The sequence below is a fragment of the Neoarius graeffei genome, chromosome 12 (assembly GCF_027579695.1).
Source record: "Neoarius graeffei isolate fNeoGra1 chromosome 12, fNeoGra1.pri, whole genome shotgun sequence".
Taxonomy (NCBI): domain Eukaryota; kingdom Metazoa; phylum Chordata; class Actinopteri; order Siluriformes; family Ariidae; genus Neoarius; species Neoarius graeffei.
Window position 1 is genome coordinate 49,081,125 of NC_083580.1, and position 18,131 is coordinate 49,099,255.

The 18,131-nt window shown below is 40.3% G+C and overlaps 1 protein-coding gene across 1 annotated transcript in view; it reads right to left on the reverse strand.

The window, feature by feature from the left end:
• Window positions 1–337: 337 nt before the first annotated feature.
• The window catches only part of slc45a2 (solute carrier family 45 member 2), a 128,234-nt gene continuing 110,440 nt past the window's right edge, over window positions 338–18,131 (reverse strand). The window contains exons 5-8 of the mRNA XM_060935067.1: window positions 10,061–10,184; window positions 4,511–4,713; window positions 2,065–2,067; window positions 338–565 (exon numbers count right to left, since the gene is read on the reverse strand). Of these exons, the coding sequence (XP_060791050.1) occupies window positions 338–565; window positions 2,065–2,067; window positions 4,511–4,713; window positions 10,061–10,184 (558 nt within the window). The remainder of the gene's footprint in view (window positions 566–2,064; window positions 2,068–4,510; window positions 4,714–10,060; window positions 10,185–18,131) is intronic.

Consider the following 18,131-nt stretch of genomic DNA (forward strand, 5'->3'; position numbering starts at 1 on the left):
ACCAAACTTGGTGCTTGTATCACCATTTGCACGATTTTACGTAAAAGTTGGGTTTGTCCGCTCTGCTATTACTGTTGAATGTTCTGAGGAGAGCTATTTTTTTTAAGTCAATATAATTACACATGGTGGTTGTGAGGGTCAGTTTGAAATAAAAAGGTGTTTGTGAAGACAGAACTGTGAGGTGATCAATGTGGTACACAGTACACATAAAATAGGTAAAAATGGAACCATGTGGACTAAAATATAAGGCTGAAATTAAATAAATGAGTCAAAACTATGAAACTGATATGAAAGAGAGTAGTAAGAGAGTCATTTTGTTTATTTCAATGTGTTGAGTTCAGTGTACATATTTAATAAAGACAATAATAAACAGGCAGCCAATGAGGGACATGGTTGAAGCTGACAAAACCACCACAATCACGCTACCGGCCATATTGACTAGAGCTCCGAGTCCAGCTCCCACTATGATCTGTGCTAACTGCACCATACAGGTGAGAGCTGCACAATCCATTCCTGTCCCTCTGCTCTGCAGAAATGTGTCCTTCCCACTCTGCTTGCTCTTCTCCTGCAGGACACAATGTAAATCATCAGTCAACATTCACTATTCAGTTGAAAGGTATTAAATGTCTTAGAGCTAAAGCAAACAAAAACATCAGGATGAGAAAATACATAAAAGCATAAATGTTCTACTGGCACCCTTTTACTCAAAAAGAAAAAAAAATATTATACACACACACACACACACACACACACACACACACACACGAGGGTAAGTCAAAAAGTTCTAAGACAGATGTTATAATGGAATTCAAAAGAATTCAAAAAAAGGAATACAAAGAAGGAATTCTCCAATGGAAAGATCGCTTGCAGAAATGTTTAGACTTAAAGGATATGTAGAGAAATAGCTGTTATTTTCATAAATAAAGATTTTTTTCAATTTGTGTTAAAACCTTTTGACTTACCCTCATATTTATTTATTTTAGCATTTAATTAAAGATATTTCGATTTAATTATTTTGAAATTCTTTGAAATATCTTTTCATTTTATTTTATATGACACTTTTTGTTCTATATTTTGTATACTTTGTATCTCCTTAAGCTTGGTTTTGTATTTATATTTCACTTTATCTTTTAGTTTATCCTGTATGTTTTTTTTATCCTGTGCATTCTATTATTGCCTTTAATTTTTTTTTTTTACGACTTGAATGTACAGCACTGAGGTCTATGATAAAAAAAAAGTACAGTACTGTGCAAAAGTCTTAGGCACATGAAAAGAAATACCGTAGGCCAAAATGGTTAAAAAATAATGACATGAAATATTTCAACATTTAAAAAAATACTATAAACAGCAGTAAGCCATAATAAATAAAACAAAGTCAATATTTGGTGTGAGATGACCCTTTGCTTAAAAAAAAAGTAAAAAAAAAAGTAGTAGTCTCAGGTACAATTAGTGCAGTTTTATAAGGAACTGAGCTGTAGGTTTTACTGAGCATATTGCAGAACCAGCCACAATTCTTTTGCACACTTTGTCACACTTGCTTCTTAATTTTGCAGCTGTAATTGCAGCAAAACGTGGCTCTACAGTACAAAGTATTGACTTGTGGGGGGGGGGGGGGGGGGGTACCTATGCATACTTCAGATTTCTGGGTTGTCGTTTTTTTCATCTTAATGTTTGTGTCACCAAAAAAAAATGCACCTTTAAAGCGGTAGGCATGTTGTGCAAATCAAATTCCAGCTTGTAATACAACAAAACAGACAAACACCAATACTTTTGCAAGGCACTCTATTTGCCACAGTTTCACTGGGGAAGAAATTGGAATTTCCACCTTTTTCCTTGGAAAAATTGTTATTCATACTTTTTTGACTGATAAAAAATGAAATTCTCACCTTACTGCTGGGACAACATATTTCCCCAATTTCTGACCGCAAAAAAGCACAACTCTCACCCTCTTGGGAGCTTTCTGACAGCCACCATATCTCTAAATTTATTCCAAGGTGATTAAGTCCTAAAATAGGAATTTCTATTTATATTTCAATTTGTTATGAATTTCATACATTTCACCACCTCCTTCCATTTTAGGAAGATATCATGCCAAAGATTAACATGAACACACCTATATACTAAAGCTAACTAGAAAAAAAATTGCAATTTTTATTTAGTAAACAAAGAGATCATGTGTGAATGCTTTTACAACATAATAACAGGCATTTTCCTGCCATAGCAAACTCTCCGACATGACTTGAATGCAGCATAAGAGCGTTGATTTGCATAGTGTGCTGATCTCATATGCTAACTGCTAACGACCCTATTAACCAGCAGATGAACAGGTACCTACAAAATCTATTCAAAGAATAGTAAAAAAAAAAAAAATGAAATATTTTCTTTTAAAAATAAATTTTTAGAATACAGTAAAATTCCATTTTACTATTAATAAAGATTGTTCTAGTTAAGAGTTTCCAGGCTGCTGTTTCAGGAGTAACATTAAAAGAATCCATGAATGGTTTGATGTTGTTACTGTATTGTTAAACAAGTCATAATTAAAAAGCTTGACTTTCCCCCAGTGGTATCAGTTTCTAATCAGCACTTCAGGTGTTAATCAGTTGGAGTTCCAGAGGCTGATGGATTTGCAAACTGGTCCTCTATTTTACAGCCTTCCCAATTAAACATCCTTAGTAAAGCATTTAAGAAAATGTGAGGGACATCTCCAGTAATTTAAATCACAAAAGGAATTAAAAAAAAAAACTTAAGGAATAATACATAACAGGATCTACTGTTATAGGAAAATAATATATGACAGGATGGTGTGATGAAGCAGAGTTAAAATTATCACATCTTTCTAATATAAGACAAATGGAAATTTTATTTCTCACTTTTTTGTCTTATTAACTTGAAGAAAAAAGAGACTAAAGAGAGATGTCACGTCTGTGTGAGCCCGAGTGTGTCTTGAGCAATTGCTTATTACTTTGAGCACACCGGGTTCACGGCAAGGACTAATTATTAGAAATCACCTGTTGCTGTTTTGAGCACAATCAGTGCACATATAAAAGGACTCTGTAAATGCTATGACTTTGTAAAGCGTACTGGTGAGCGTCCCACATTAGTGAGCCTTGTTCTATGGTCATGTTACACTGGTTACCGAATCTGCATTTTGTTTTGTTTACCATGACTCTGTCTTTGCCTCATGCTTTTTGTATCATATGTGCACTCCTGTAACTAAACACCTTCCTGCAATTACATCTGTCTGTAGTCCCCCTTTTACTGAGAGAATACTTTGCCTATACAATGGACATAGCAGGAAGGAGCAGGTATGCTGCACAACACCATGCCAGCATCACGGTGCCAAAGCCAGGATCGGTACGCTTCCTCTAACTAGGGCTGAATGTACTGGTTCTGGGTGTCCAGAACCAGAGCAGAGCTCCAAGGGGACATTGTCCGCTGCCAGGTACACAGGCCCGGGGCCATCCAAGGAGGTTTTTAGCTCCTGGAGGGAGCTCTTTGGGTGGGGAAGTTCTGTCATGTCTGCATGTGCTCGAGCTTGGCGCGCCTCAAGCCGTTGCTCATGCTCATCCATATTTTTACTTTGAGCACTCCTCAATCATGGCAAGGACTAGTTATTAGAATAATCTGTTGTTCTTTTGAGAGCAATCAGCACACGCATAAAAGGACTCTGTAAATATTAGGACTTTACAAAGTATACTGGTTAGCATTCCACGTTACAGAGCCTTGTTTCATGTTTGTTACTCTTGTTACTGACTCTGCTTTCTGTTTTGTTTACCATGACTGTCTTTGCCTCACACAATTTGTATCATATGTGCACACCTGTAAATAAACACCTTCCTGCAATTATCCATCTACAGCCCCCCCTTTCACTGACAAGAGAAAGGCTGACTGTTTATAATATATACACAACATAACATATAAGGTGACAAGAATGTTCTGTAGACCTTCCCACAAATGTACATGTAACTATTAACAAAGAAAGTTTCATCACACCACCTAGATGTAGATTATTTCCCTATATTAGCACAACAGAATGTTTTATTCCTTACATCACAAGGTACTTATGCATTGGGGGGACAAAACAAATAGATTTCAACCAGACCAAATAAAAAAGTTAAAATGTTAGGATTTTTGCTCAGACATGATTACATTGAGGTTTGGGGGTGAGGAATGGGGTTTGAGGATGGTGTGTATCATCCTTGGTTCAACTGTTAATCATTTCAAATATGCATTACTTCTGTACTTTCTCTGAGAACAAAATGATTAAATGTGAAACCACAGCGCATATGTAAGCTTGAAATGTTTCAGACAATGATGCATCTCGCAATCACACTGTGACAAAGCAATCTGTACTTCCACACTCCATGCAGTTCTATTGTCCCTGATTGTCACACAATCACCAGCAAACACACCATCATACCCAAGTACCTCCAGTTCTGCTTTTATTCTGACATAAATTAATTGCCCGTGTTTCCACCACACACACACACACACACACACACACACACACCTCCTCCTTGTGGTATTCTGATATCAGGTTGAATGGGATGGTGTAAAGTGTGCTGGACATCACACCAAAAACACAGCACAGTGTCAGTGTCGAGATGATATTGGGAAACAGACTAATCAGACTTGTGCCCAGTCCGAACACAAAGTAGCCCATGAAGTAGAGACCCTTCAAGCCAATATAGGGCAGTAGCAGCCTCTGTACATCTGCATATGTTAAAACAAACAAACAAACAAACAAACAAACAAACAAACAAACACAACTGTAATTAAAGGAGCAATAGTATGGCAGCACATTAATTTCAAAACCAGAGGATGCCAAAACAAAGTAGAAAATATAAACCTGCAAGTTTTAACATTCCACTGATGTAAATATTCCAGTTGCAAGTGCAAAAGTTAAACTTGCGAGCACAGAAATATATATATATATATATATATATATATATATATATATATATATATATATTTTTTTTTTTTTTTGTGTGTGTGTGTGTTATATCACACTCAAACTGTCTTTTTTTTCCTTCTCAAATATTTTTTCCCAACCAAAATGGCATGAGCCCGCCTCCTAACTGTCAAAACCACCCCAAGTCAAATCCCAAGTGTGAAAACTTCACTCAAGCACAGACAGCAGCAGAAGGTAATCCACTTGGTGAGCAAGGACAGCTACCAAATAAAAAAAAAAACCCAAAACTTTTTTTTTCAAAATTATTTTGCTTAATACCAATGTAAGTAGGGACTGAAACACTCAGCATGGTGCTATTATGTAATAGATAAGTGTACAGGCTCACTGTATATCATCATGCTTATTACATGGCTACTTATTTAAGAAATCAATAATTAGAGAAAATATTGATTTAAAAATGATTTTATTGCTTCCGCTAATGATGTATTCCACAGGAACGGTCTGATTGACATAGCACTGGTCTGTTATACAGAAATAACAGACTGCAGAATGCCATAACTGCAAAAAGTCCGCCATGCTGCGGACTTGGTTCAGGAGTACAAAAGGAGTACGGGTCCTGTACGTAGTGTATGCATTCTTGATTTGTCGCAAGCCCCGTAGAATTTGCATGTGCAGGACCAAAAGTCTCCATGGGCAGTCTGCGACCTTCTACGACGCTGAACACATACAAGTGTCACGTGAGTCTCAAGCACGGTTTTGCCAAATTTTTTACTGTAGACCGCCTGTAGCAGCACGTAGAGTGGGTTATGAGTGAGGCTTTAGGCAGACCTGGTTGTCCAGCAAAATTCATCATAATTATCAAGAAATTATATACAAATGTACATGGAAGACTCATCATCAACGGTGAACTAACAAAATCTTTTGAATACAATACCAGTGTTAAATAAAGATGTAAACTAGCTCCCACACTTTATGGCATATATGCAGCTGTTCTTCTCTGACTTGCATACAAGAAGATCAAGAACACTCACAGCATCAAAATCAGGTTTCGATGTGATGGTGATTTATTTGACCTCAGAAAACTGAAGAGTAAGACTAAAATCCTCACCACATACATCAGAGAGGCACAATATGCAGATGATATAGCAATCTTCAGTGACACCCCTGCTGGTTTACAAATTCTCCTCACTGCCTACAAAGATCTGGCCAAAAAGATGGGTCTATGCATCAACACCACAAAAACAGATATTATGTGCATTGGACCAGAAGCCGAATTTTTCATTGATACATAGCACAAAATTAAAGAATAGCTTCAAGAGTAAAGAGCTTAAAGAGTACTGTAGCTATGAGGTTAATGTGGAGCTTAAGCCTCACTCACAACCCACCGTAAGTGTTTTGGACACACACGGGTCACAGGGTTTGGTAGCTCGCAGCCGTGCCACAGGGTCGCGGTGAACCCGGGGGAAAGTTTAGGGGAGGAGTACAGGCAAAGTACTTGTCAAGTACAGGTTGTACACCTGATTTCCTCGAGGCATGGGAAAAATTGCACCGTTAGCCCATGGAAAGTGTATATCTGATGCACGTGATCAGTGTGTGTTCAGTGAGTATGGAGTGTCTGAGACTCAGAGGTGGGGACTTGAGACTTGGGAACTTGGACTCGAGTCGACTCGAGTCACTGTTTTCATGACTTGTGACTTGACTTGACAAAACATGAAAATACTTGAGACTTGACTCGGACTTGGAAGTTTAAGACTCGGGACTTGACTTGACTTACGATGACTTGAGTGACTTGAGTGTTATTTCCATCGTGTTTTTATTGTGAAAATAAAATGTAATATGCACATACTTCAGTAATTTTGATTGCACTGCCGTTGCGTTGTCACCGCCCTGTCCATCAGGCACGCTCTCTGCGTGGGCTATATACCACGCCCCATGCCACGATGTGTTCATAGATTTCACATCATATCATCATGTCAGCCATCCCAAGAGTCATCACTTTTGGCTTCAAGGGCTACTGCCTAGAAGGTAAACGACGAATGGCGCAGTGCAAGATTTGCAACGTGATGATTTCTGACAGCCAGACCACGACCTCCAATTTCGTCTGGCATTTGAAGATCCATTCTGCCCAGTAAGTTTATTAATGTGTTGTTATTTGGTGATAGCAGCTAAACTCCTCGTTAGCCAATGTTAGCCACGAGAGTGAGCGGTAGGAGGATTTTAGCCATTGCAGATGTAGCTAGGGATTCAGTTTATTATTGTGAAATTCTTATGTGAATGCTGGTAAGCAATGTAGTTACGCCAAGTTTAATGATATTGTATATCAGTAGTAGTAAGTTGACTGTGCACTTTGCAGTCGTGATGCTGAATAACATAAGCAGCTTCCTACCCTGTTGTTCTGTTTCAGGGTTAAGCTAATGGTCAGCTTGTGAACATGTACACGTTCATGAGCAGTACAAATTCGTGTAAGTGTGTTCGTGTACATTAGCCAGACTGTCCATAGGGCATAGAGGCAGGGGAGTTTATCATAGCCGTTTGAAATAGCAGTGCAGCAACCTGCACATTTTTTTCGTTACACTACCCGATCAAAAAAGAAAAGAAAACTCCGTCCCACTGCCTATCATGCACTATTGAAAAAAGCACCACGATTTGGATTCACCGGCATGCCACTCGCTGTTTGAATACAGGCTAGCAGCAATAGTAAACTCTGCAAAATAGGCTGACTGTGCGCGGGAGTCTTGGTTCCCGCTGTAACACAGTGTTACGAAAATAAATTGTGCAGTCATCCAAACCATGAATTTACATTTAGTATATCAGGCTACCAGGCCGCCAAAACAATGGTTTGAATGACTACAATTTAGAGAGCACAACTCTGTAACTGAACAGGTGCATTGGATATTTCCCAGTGAGGTAATTTAAAAAGTCTCTGGGTAATTGTTCAAGGAAAGATGAATCCCACGCACTGTCCTTTCCGTATTGTTCCTGAAACGTTGCACTTGTGGTAAGGAGGACAGTGCGTTAGCCACGACCGAAACGTTGTGAGCAAAGTTCCTGTGGAAAGGAATGCGCGGGATGCATATTTCATTTAACATTTATTTTCGTAACAATCTATTATAGCGGGAACCAAGACTCCCGCGCCAAAGTCGTATGTCCACGCTCCGCACAGGCTGAGGCAGCCTCGGAGAGGGAGAGAGCGAGAGAGCGCTTTTGCACACGCCTCTGTAGCTTGTCATATGGGGTAAGATGATGCCACTTTTGCACGGGTGAACAGGTCTTCTTTTTGAGACCTAAATTATGTCTGACACATTTCTCTATCCTTTGGGTTTTTTTTTTTTACTGGCGCAAACATACATCGAAGTCACTTCAGGTTTCTCCACGTGTATCTTATTAATAATAATCATCTCATCTGACGTGATTAGAGATTGGAGGAGCTCATGCCCCTGTTAACCCAAGGTGTCGTCCTACCCTCTTTTAACTATGCACATAACAGAATGCCAATTCTCTGTTTATTTTTCTTGTTGGCTGATGACAATGTGAGAAACTTAGTTGGCTTTCAATCTTGCAATCAATTTTGCCATCAATAAATAACTTTGTGACATTATTACTGTTTTGTTTTATTCCATGATGTATTTTACAGAACATGAGTATTTAAAATGCAAATATTTAACAGGTTGGGCACATGTGCCAGGGATGTTTACTGACTATGTATTGCCGTTTCAATGTATTAAATTCATATTCTGCTGCTAAAATTACGCCAATACGCCTAAGGTGACTTGACTTGGACTTGACTTGACTTATTATAGGACTTGACTTGACTTGACATAGCCTGTGACTTGACTTGACTTGCCCAAGACAAAAAAGACTTGGGACTTACTTGGGACTTGAAGGTTAAGACTTGAGACTTGCACATGTGTGACTTGGTCCCATCTCTGGGAGACTTGCATTTTACCAGTTTCCTGCGCTACAAGTTCGGGCTGCTTTCAGTTTAAAGTTTAGAAAATAGGACCCAAGAAGAAGCGAGCAAAAGTGAAGTAACCCAGCCTGAAACACACATGCTTTAAACATTCATTTCAGTATCTATATGCTTATGTAATTAATATTATATATGCTGATTTTCATGTATGTTTGTGCCATGCTCAGTGATAAGGGCAAGGACATCCCGACACCCCGTTCCACCACTCAGCAGGAGTAGGACAGCAGCTGTAAAAGTGTGTTTCAGTGCTCAAACTGTTGGGCTATTTAGTTGGGATTTTTTTTACAGTATAATAAAATGCATTATTCCCTTATACTCATGTTTTATTATTTGATGTTTGCATGGTAAATTAAACATATACGCAAATAAAAACAGCAAATGAGATGGTCTTCTTCCTTTCTACAATGCTACATGCTACACAATCGGTTCCTTGGTTCTTCCCCAATATATATACCCAGAGTCTTGCCCCTCGTGTTGTGTGCAGGTTGCATGTGCTGCATGCACACCACACATAGGGGTAGAAAGTGAGATGCACTTCTGTCTTGCGCACCGCACAACTAGCAAGTGTGGAATACTTGTGTAGTATTTCTGAGGCACGTCACTCATACAATGACCGTGCGTCACTTATGCGTCTTACTGTCATCGCAAAAAGCCCCTACTAGCCATGCTGCTGACTTGGTTCAGGTGTACAAAAGGAATACGGGTCCCGTACGTAGTGTATGCGTTCTTGATTTGTCGCAAGCCCCGTAGAATTTGCATGTGCAGGACCAAAAGTCTCCATGGGCAGTCTGTGACCTTTTACGGCGCTGAACACACGCGCAAGTCTCAAACATGGTTTTGCCAATTTTTTTTTTTTTACTGTAGACCGCTTGTAGCAGCACGTACAGCAGGTTGTGAGTGAGGCTTAAAGGAGCTAACATCAAATTACAAACATGTCCTAGCTGATCAACTGTGTTTGTGGTAATGGGGAAATTATGTGAAGGTCTTTTTTGGCAGAACTTTCGCTTTGCAAATCTGCTTGATATAATCACTGCTTAAAGTCTCCTTTTGATGAATGGCAACTCTGATTCATGTATCTCTAAATACTGTTGCACATCCCTTTTAATGTGTTCTGTGCATGCATTAGGAGAACATTGATGAAATGCTGCAGTACAATTCACAGCAAGGTAAATACTCACAGGAATAGAGAGCTGAGGACACAGCATTGATGCACAGCCCCCAGCAGCCGACCTCCACCCCTCTCTCATAGGTGGCATAAGCAGTGGAGTTATGTGGCGCATACGGGTTGCCCTTATACACAATCTGCAAGAAGAAGAAGAAGAAGAAGAAGAAGCAGTAGTAGCAGCAAATATGACCAGAAATTTAAGAGCTGTACAATATATTCTGTCTTACCAAGTGATCAAAATATCTAATGCTGGGAAGGAAACATTAACATAATTCATAAATCCCACCCAGATTTTTTATGGCTCAGAACAGAATAGGGACATCTATACTCTGTTCTCTGTACATAAACTGATGGGTTAACTGTTTATTATTTGACACAGTCCTACATTTTGTTGTGTTGGTAAAAAGACTTGTTTGTGCTATCAGAAGAACAGGTTCTAAAGTTCATAATCTGCTGAAAAGAAGGCTTGTTCAGTGTAAAAAGTAGATCATGGACTTTGTAAGTGATTTTTAATTTTTTTTAGTTTCAAATCAGTCAAATCAATGTGAACACGAGATACTAATCTGAGGTAATTATATTGAAATGCATGTGAACCATTTGCTTTTTTTTGTGATCTAAAATTATGGCCTTGTTAATTGTGGTTCATTTGACCTCTTAATTTAATGTAATAACTGAACACAAAAGGTTATACATTATTGTTGAAGCTAATACATTTTTGTTACAGATAGTCCACATCAACATGAGGATGTGTTATGGAGACACATTGAGATATTGCCATAGTCCATCATGAAATTATTGTAAGAGAACTCTATTTTGCGCATGCTCTCTCTCACACACACACTATATATATGGGTGGGAGTGGGAGAAGCCTTCAAGCCATGTAATTAGTTACATCTAATCAGGAACACGGGTAGAAACGGAGTTTAGCGAGTCACCTGACGTTCAATTGTCTCACGTGAGGAGGAAATGCAGGTAGATTAGTTTAGCCTGTAACAGTGGTGCCTCCAGAAATATTTCATAGGGGTGGCCAGATGGGGACACTTAAAATCTTGGGGTGGCACACCAAAACTAAAAGCCATAATTTCAGGATATCATTATACTGTTGTAGTAAACTGGCCAGTAGAAAACTATCAGAAAGACTTAAGGAAATGCCTACTGATATACTTTGGTAAAGCACACGTTACCCCCCTCTTCTTTTACTAAAGAATATTTTGACTTATTTACTTACTGGTAGTCTTCTCCATCTTCTCTCTTAACTCCTTTTGAGGTCATTATTTACCTGTGTAGGTAGGTACAAGCGGCGGTCACGAGCACACGCTGAGCCGTTGCTGTAGGAGCGCGCAAAAGCGGCGGGGGGGAGGGGAGGGGCTGCTGTGAGTGAGGGAAGATGATCTTCCCCCACTCACCGAAGATCAAGAGTGTCTTGCCTGGCTGGCTGTGCATTTGGGATGAACTGCATAACTGAGGCTACTACAATCTATACTGGCCAGTGGGGTGGCCAGTAAATTTGTAGGGGTGGCCATAGCCCCCCCTGGCCACCCCCTGGTGGCGCCACTGGCCTGTAATATGGGCCCACTATTTGTTTGAAATCTAACAGCGCAGCAGTGGTGAGAGCACTGTTGGCGTGCAGCGTTTGCCAGCGGTGATATAACGTAGAGCGGTATTTAAGTCAGTCCGGCTGTTTTCCTGGCTTGTGATAGCAGTCCCTAGTAACAACACAGCACCAAAGTTCCCTGACCCACGCGACGTCTAAGTGAAAAAGGATAGTCTACTGGCAGGGGCGGTTCTAGGTGCGGGGCCACAGGGGCCGTGGCCCCGCCTCTAATTTGATTGGCCCCTGAAGTGCCCCTGTTCTGTCAATCAACTGGCGAGAAGAACAAGAATTCAATAATCACTGGTGCAGTTCCACCCCCAAACTGTTGGTGGCAGTGCGCTTGTTAGCGATGTTAAGTTGTAATTTGTTTGGTAAGATAGCAATAGCTTTGACCTGTTTATTCAAAGCTCAAGATTTTGTGTTAATCTTAACTATCGTGTTTGGCAGATATAGAGACAGAGAGAGCATGAAAAGAGAGACAAAGGGAATTCAGCAGTTTCTTATCAAAAGGAAAACTGAAAGTGAGGGTTTAAACGAGGGCAGCACAAGTACGCAAGCACCAGTGCCACAGGACGGTCAACAACTGCAGTAGCAGTCTGCTAGCCCAAGCCCCTCTTCACCAGGTCAGAGAAAACATGATGTAGTAGGCAAAACCAGATGACTACAAATAATACAATGTATTGTACCGGTATTTCTGGAAATGGTATTAATTGAGATTGCATAGAGGAGAAATGCACAGTTTAAGGGTCTACTTTAGTTCTAGACTTGTATGTAGTTCAACTTTAGCTGTAATAGTAACCCTCTAGGTAATGATGCCATGTTGTATGGGTGTAATGTACTTAATTGCATTTTATTTATTAAAATAACTAAATTGGTAGTTGTCAGATGGCATTTTGAATAGAAATACGGGTTATTTATTTTGTGACATTTCTGTATTAGCTCTATCGGATGGTGCAGGTTCAAATGATGAAAGGATTTGGATGAATTTGTCAGGCGTTTTAGCTCAAAGCATGGCAATCGGAGAATAATTCTTTTCTGAAGTGTGTGTGTGTGTGTGTGTGAGAGAGAGAGAGAATGAGTGTGTGTGTGTGTGTGTGTGTGTGAGAGAGAGAGAGAGAGAGAGAGAGAGAATGAGATGTTGTTGCACCTACAGTTAAAAGCTGTTGCTCCTCTGTTATCCTATGTGCTCCTATCCTATATGTTGTTGATTATGTTTTATGTGCCCTTTATGCACACAGAATGAATAAAAAAAAAGAATTATTACAAACATTACTGATTCATAATGTGTTATTTAAATTTGAAAAAGGGTACTGAATTATTCATTTGTGTGCTTGGATAGTAGCGTAGAAGTAGATGTTCTTTATTGTCAGTATACAAGTACAGTGAGATGCCGTTTGGAAGAGCCCACAGATGCCAAGAAGCAGTATACTGTAGAAGAGTAAGTTTTAAAAATAAGCAATATAGGTATGATGTATAACAGTATGCAATCTCATCTCATCTCATCATCTCTAGCCGCTTTATCCTTCTACAGGGTCGCAGGCAAGCTGGAGCCTATCCCAGCTGACTATGGGCGAAAGGCGGGGTACACCCTGGACAAGTCGCCAGGTCATCACAGGGCTGACACATAGACACAGACAACCATTCACACCTACGGTCAATTTAGAGTCACCAGTTAACCTAACCTGCATGTCTTTGGACTGTGGGGGAAACCGGAGCACCCGGAGGAAACCCACGCGGACACGGGGAGAACATGCAAACTCCACACAGAAAGGCCCTCGCCGGCCCCGGGGCTCGAACCCAGGACCTTCTTGCTGTGAGGCGACAGCGCTAACCACTACACCACCGTGCCGCCAGTATGCAATCCACTAAACAAAATGTACAAATCAGGTTGGTAGCCTTTATCACTGGATAAAGATGATGGTGACACTGTTGGCCCCTGAAGGTTACATATGGCCCCATAGTGGCCCGTTTCAGAAAAATCCTAGAACCGCCACTGTCTACTGGTATGCGTAGTGGGGATTGTAAGAAGTTAATCATGCCAAAGACTGTTCCTGCCTGTATGGTATGATGCCAGCGTAACAATAACAGGAGCCTATTGTAGTCACTGTTTTTCCCATTGTAAAGTTTATTTTAAAAGCTAAAGTGGGCCTGTTTAATGCCCTTTAGGGTAGTCTAATCGCCATCAGCATAAGGCCCACTGTGAAATGCCTTGTTATAGTGTGTTGTAAGCGTGTGTAAAACCACCTCCACTTTTTTGTTTATTTTTTTTATTCGTATATTTATTCTGCGAGGTTTATTTCCTTTTCCCACTGTTGTCAGCCGGGGTGGGGAAGCACAAGGGGTTGTGAGGGCTTATTCCTAGTGTAGCAGTAGTGCTGTTAATTTGGTGACCGTCGCTGTATCTGCGCCGCCTTTGTGCGTGGTTGGAATGAAATGGTAATTTGGTGACGGTCCCTCAGCGGTGCCTCACCTGGGCTCGCGATTGGGCAACCGCTAGCCACACCGGTATAGACCCTTCCCACGTGACGTCACGACAAACGCGGCCGCCATTTTGGACATGAACTACCAGTAGTCTACCACAGCCAACAACGAGGAACGATGGCGAAGCATCGAAAGGAATATAGCCATCAAAGAAAGTTTTTACTTTCAGCAAGACTTCCATCATGCCATTATATTGTTGTGCACCTGGATGTAGTAATCATCAACACACAAGGCAAGATTTATCATTTTATCGGATCCCGACAGATGCTGACCGACGGAGAAGATGGATAGTCTCTAAAATATTGGCAAAATGATGTTTATTGACATAGCAATCGTGTGTAACGGGAAGCATTTGCATATCCGAAGTGTTGTGTTTACATCAAAGATAAAATAAACCGATATGACAACGACTGCTGCTGCCAGGTTGGGGACACAAACTAGTAGAAAGGAAGTGTGCCAACAGACTTCCTTTGTGGTCGATTCTGCTTTAAGGTAAGATGCATTTAATTATTCGTCTGCTGTGGGTTTGGAATCGGTAGCCTGACCGAGTCGTTCATGTTTGTGGTGCCATTTGTTTGTTGACGCGTGTTGAAATGGAAGATTGGTTGTTGACATGATTTCCAGTGATGCTTTGGTGCTGCTGTGGATCAGATGTGTTGAGTAGCCTGACTGTTTTTTTTTTTCTTGCGTGTGGTATCATTGTTGACGCGAGGTTGTTTTTTGAACATGCCAATGCGGACACGATTTCCCCTGATGAGTTATGACTTCAGATGCGATGCGTGTGTGGAGTCCGCGTGATATGTGCGTAAGATAGGCTTCTCATATGTTATCCGCGCTCTGCGACAAGTGCAAGCGCAAGCACACACCCCCCGGGAAAAAAAAGGGACCCCCCGAAAATATCGGCATAGTTCGAACACTGGGTTGGAGAAAGTAATGGCAAATAGTGAGTGCACAAACCATAGAATGTAAACTGTACACAGCGCCAGGGCAGTGTGATGGTATGTCTACTTTTAGATTGTGTTAGCTTATCAATGAACGCACTCGTCACTCGACGAGTTTCACGTCTTTACAACGGATACTTAAATGTGTGTTAGGTATTACTGTTGCAGTCTAAGCAGTCATTGTAGCAGCTAGATGAGCGAGAACCGAAAGGGTCTGTGCCATAAACCATTATTTCTTCATGTCCAAAATGGCGGTTGCGTTTACGAAGGTCACGTGAGTGAAAAGGGTCTTTGGAGAGTCCGCTGGTAGAGCCCGTCGGGAGCGGACGCGCGGGTTTCGCGGTGAAAGAACGGGGAGAGGTTCTTGCTTCAACAGTGATTGAACGGAACTTCTTCCAATTTAAATCTTCGAGATTTCGGCTGAGTGGATTTTTTGGGGGCTGGAGGTGTGATCCGGGATTTGCAGGAAGTGAGTGAGGTGGAGGGGATTGAGGAGGCAGATGAAGGTGGTGATCTAGCGTTAAGCGACTACAATGAGAGAAATATATACTCAGGAGAATGGCAGAGGGTCAATTGAGGAAGTAAGAAAAGGAAAGAAATAGAACCCGATGGAGAGAGGAAGGTAAAAGAAATGAAAGTTATCCTTAGATTCCAATCCCCGTGTACTTTAAATCCTTTAAAAGTTAGTGAGGCAGTATACAAGTTAGTAGGTGAAGTACAAACAGTCAAAACTTTAAGAGATGGCAATTTGATGATTGTGTGTAGAGATGGAGACCAGCAGCAGGGGTTAATGAAGTGTAAAACACTATTGGGGAAAGCGATAAAGCTGCAAGTGTGGGAGGAAAAGGGGAAGTGTATGGGTGTGATATCTGGAGTATCTACTGAGTTGACAGAGGAACAGATCCGAGTCAACAAGAAAGGGGTTAAAGTAACCAAGGTGAAACGTTTGCCTATTACAAGAGATGGAGTTACAAGTCCTAGTTTGTCAGTTATGATAGCTCTGGACGAAGAGCGATTACCAGAAAGAGTTAAGATTGGGTATGTCAGTTATGCAGTACGAGCATACATTCCTCCACCAACAAGGTGCTTTAAATGCCAAAGGTTTGGGCATATTGCTGCAGCCTGTAGGGCTAAAGCCAGGTGTGCCAAGTGTGGGGGGGAACATGAATATGGCAAGTGTGCTGTAGGAACTAAAATAAAGTGTTGTAACTGTGGAGGGGAGCACAGTGCTGCTTATGAAGGATGTGAGGCCCATAAAAGAGCAGTACAGATTCAAAACATAAGGGTGAAGGAGAAGCTTACCTATGCTGATCCAATCAAAAAGATAGATAGCAAAGTACGATCTGATGCTAAAGCAGTGTCTGTGTCTCAACCTGTGTCTCAACCTCCTACTCAAAGAGCTGCACAATGTTTGAATTATAAAGTTTCTGAAGACACCTTGATTGTGGAGAAGAAAAAGTTTGTTGCCTTCATAGTGGAAGTTATCAATTGCTCAGCTCAGACAGATAGCTGAACAGAGAGAATAAAGATAATCACAAGAGCAGCAGAAAAGTACCTGGATATAGGGGAATTATCCGTTGAGTCTGTAAATGCAGTATTAGCAACCAGAGTGTCTGAAAGTCAGCAGTCATGTGGTGGTGTTTTATAATGATACTGTCCATATTACAGTGGAATGCCAGGAGTCTAATTGCGAATGGGCAAGAATTTAAACAGTTTATTGAAGAACAGCAGGTTAAACCTAATATCATTTGTATTCAAGAAACATGGTTAAAGCCATCACTTGACTGTATAATCTATAGATATGTAGCAGTATGCAAAGATAGAAGCCTAGGAACAGGTGGGGGAGTAGCCACATTTATTCAACAGGGACTTAATTACAAAGCACAAAATATAAATGAAGAAATTGAAGTAATATCAGTGGAAGTATGGGTGGGTAGAACTAAGTTTAAAATAATTAACTTCTATAACCCTTGTCAAAAGATTAGAAGAGATTTTTTTAGATAGTTTTTGAGTGGAGGGAAATTGTAGAAATATTTTATGTGGAGACTTCAATGCTTATAACACATTATGGGGAAGCAAAAGAACAGATGATAATGGGAGTACTGTTGAGGAGTTTATGGATGACCGCAATTTAGTCTGTTTAAATAATGGAACAGGCACTAGGTTTGATCTAGTACATGGAACAGAATCAGCACTTCACCTTACCTTACTTTCAGAACGATTAGCAGGAGTCAGTCAGTGGGAAGTTCTTAATAATAACCCATTAGGAAGTGATCATTACCCAATTTGAACCAAGATACAAGAGCAGAATGTTAATTTGGAAGAAAACTGGTACCCAAGATGGAAAATGAGAGAGGCTGACTGGGGGCTATATAGCATGAAGGCAAGTGGCAAACTTATGGAGAATATGTCAAACTTAAGTGATGTTGAATTAGTAAATTCCATAATCACAAATATATTATATGAGTCAGCAGAGGAGGTTCTGGGTGAGTCTTCTGGGATAAGGGAAAAGAAAATGGTGCCATGGTGGTCAGATGAATGTAAAAAAGCAGTCAAAGCCAGAAATAAAGCATTTAGAATGGTGAAATCTAATCATTCCTTCAATAATTTAATTCTATATAAAAAGGCACAGTCTCAAGCTAAAAGAGTAATAAGGGAAACTAAGAGGAATTACTGGAGGAGTTTCTGTAATAATATTGGATCAGAAGTCAAGGTCTCCGAGATATGGGGAATGATCAGAAAGATGGGAGGAATCTCTTTACCAGTAATTAAAGATAGTGATGGTGAAGCAGTAAATAATGATGAAAAAGCAGAGATGCTTGCTAGGGCCTTTGTTAAAGTGCATAGCTCTAAAAACTTAACAAATGAAGAGTTATTATGGAGAACAAAAATGATTGAAGATAATGGAAATGTATTAGGAAAGAAAGATATAAGTGAGGGCGCACTTGATAATTTTACATTATTTGAACTGAAAAGAGCATTAGTGGGTGTTAAAAATATGTCTCCAGGTAAAGATAGAATTTGTTACAAAATGATTGAACAATTACCTGATGTGGCTAAAAGTGTGA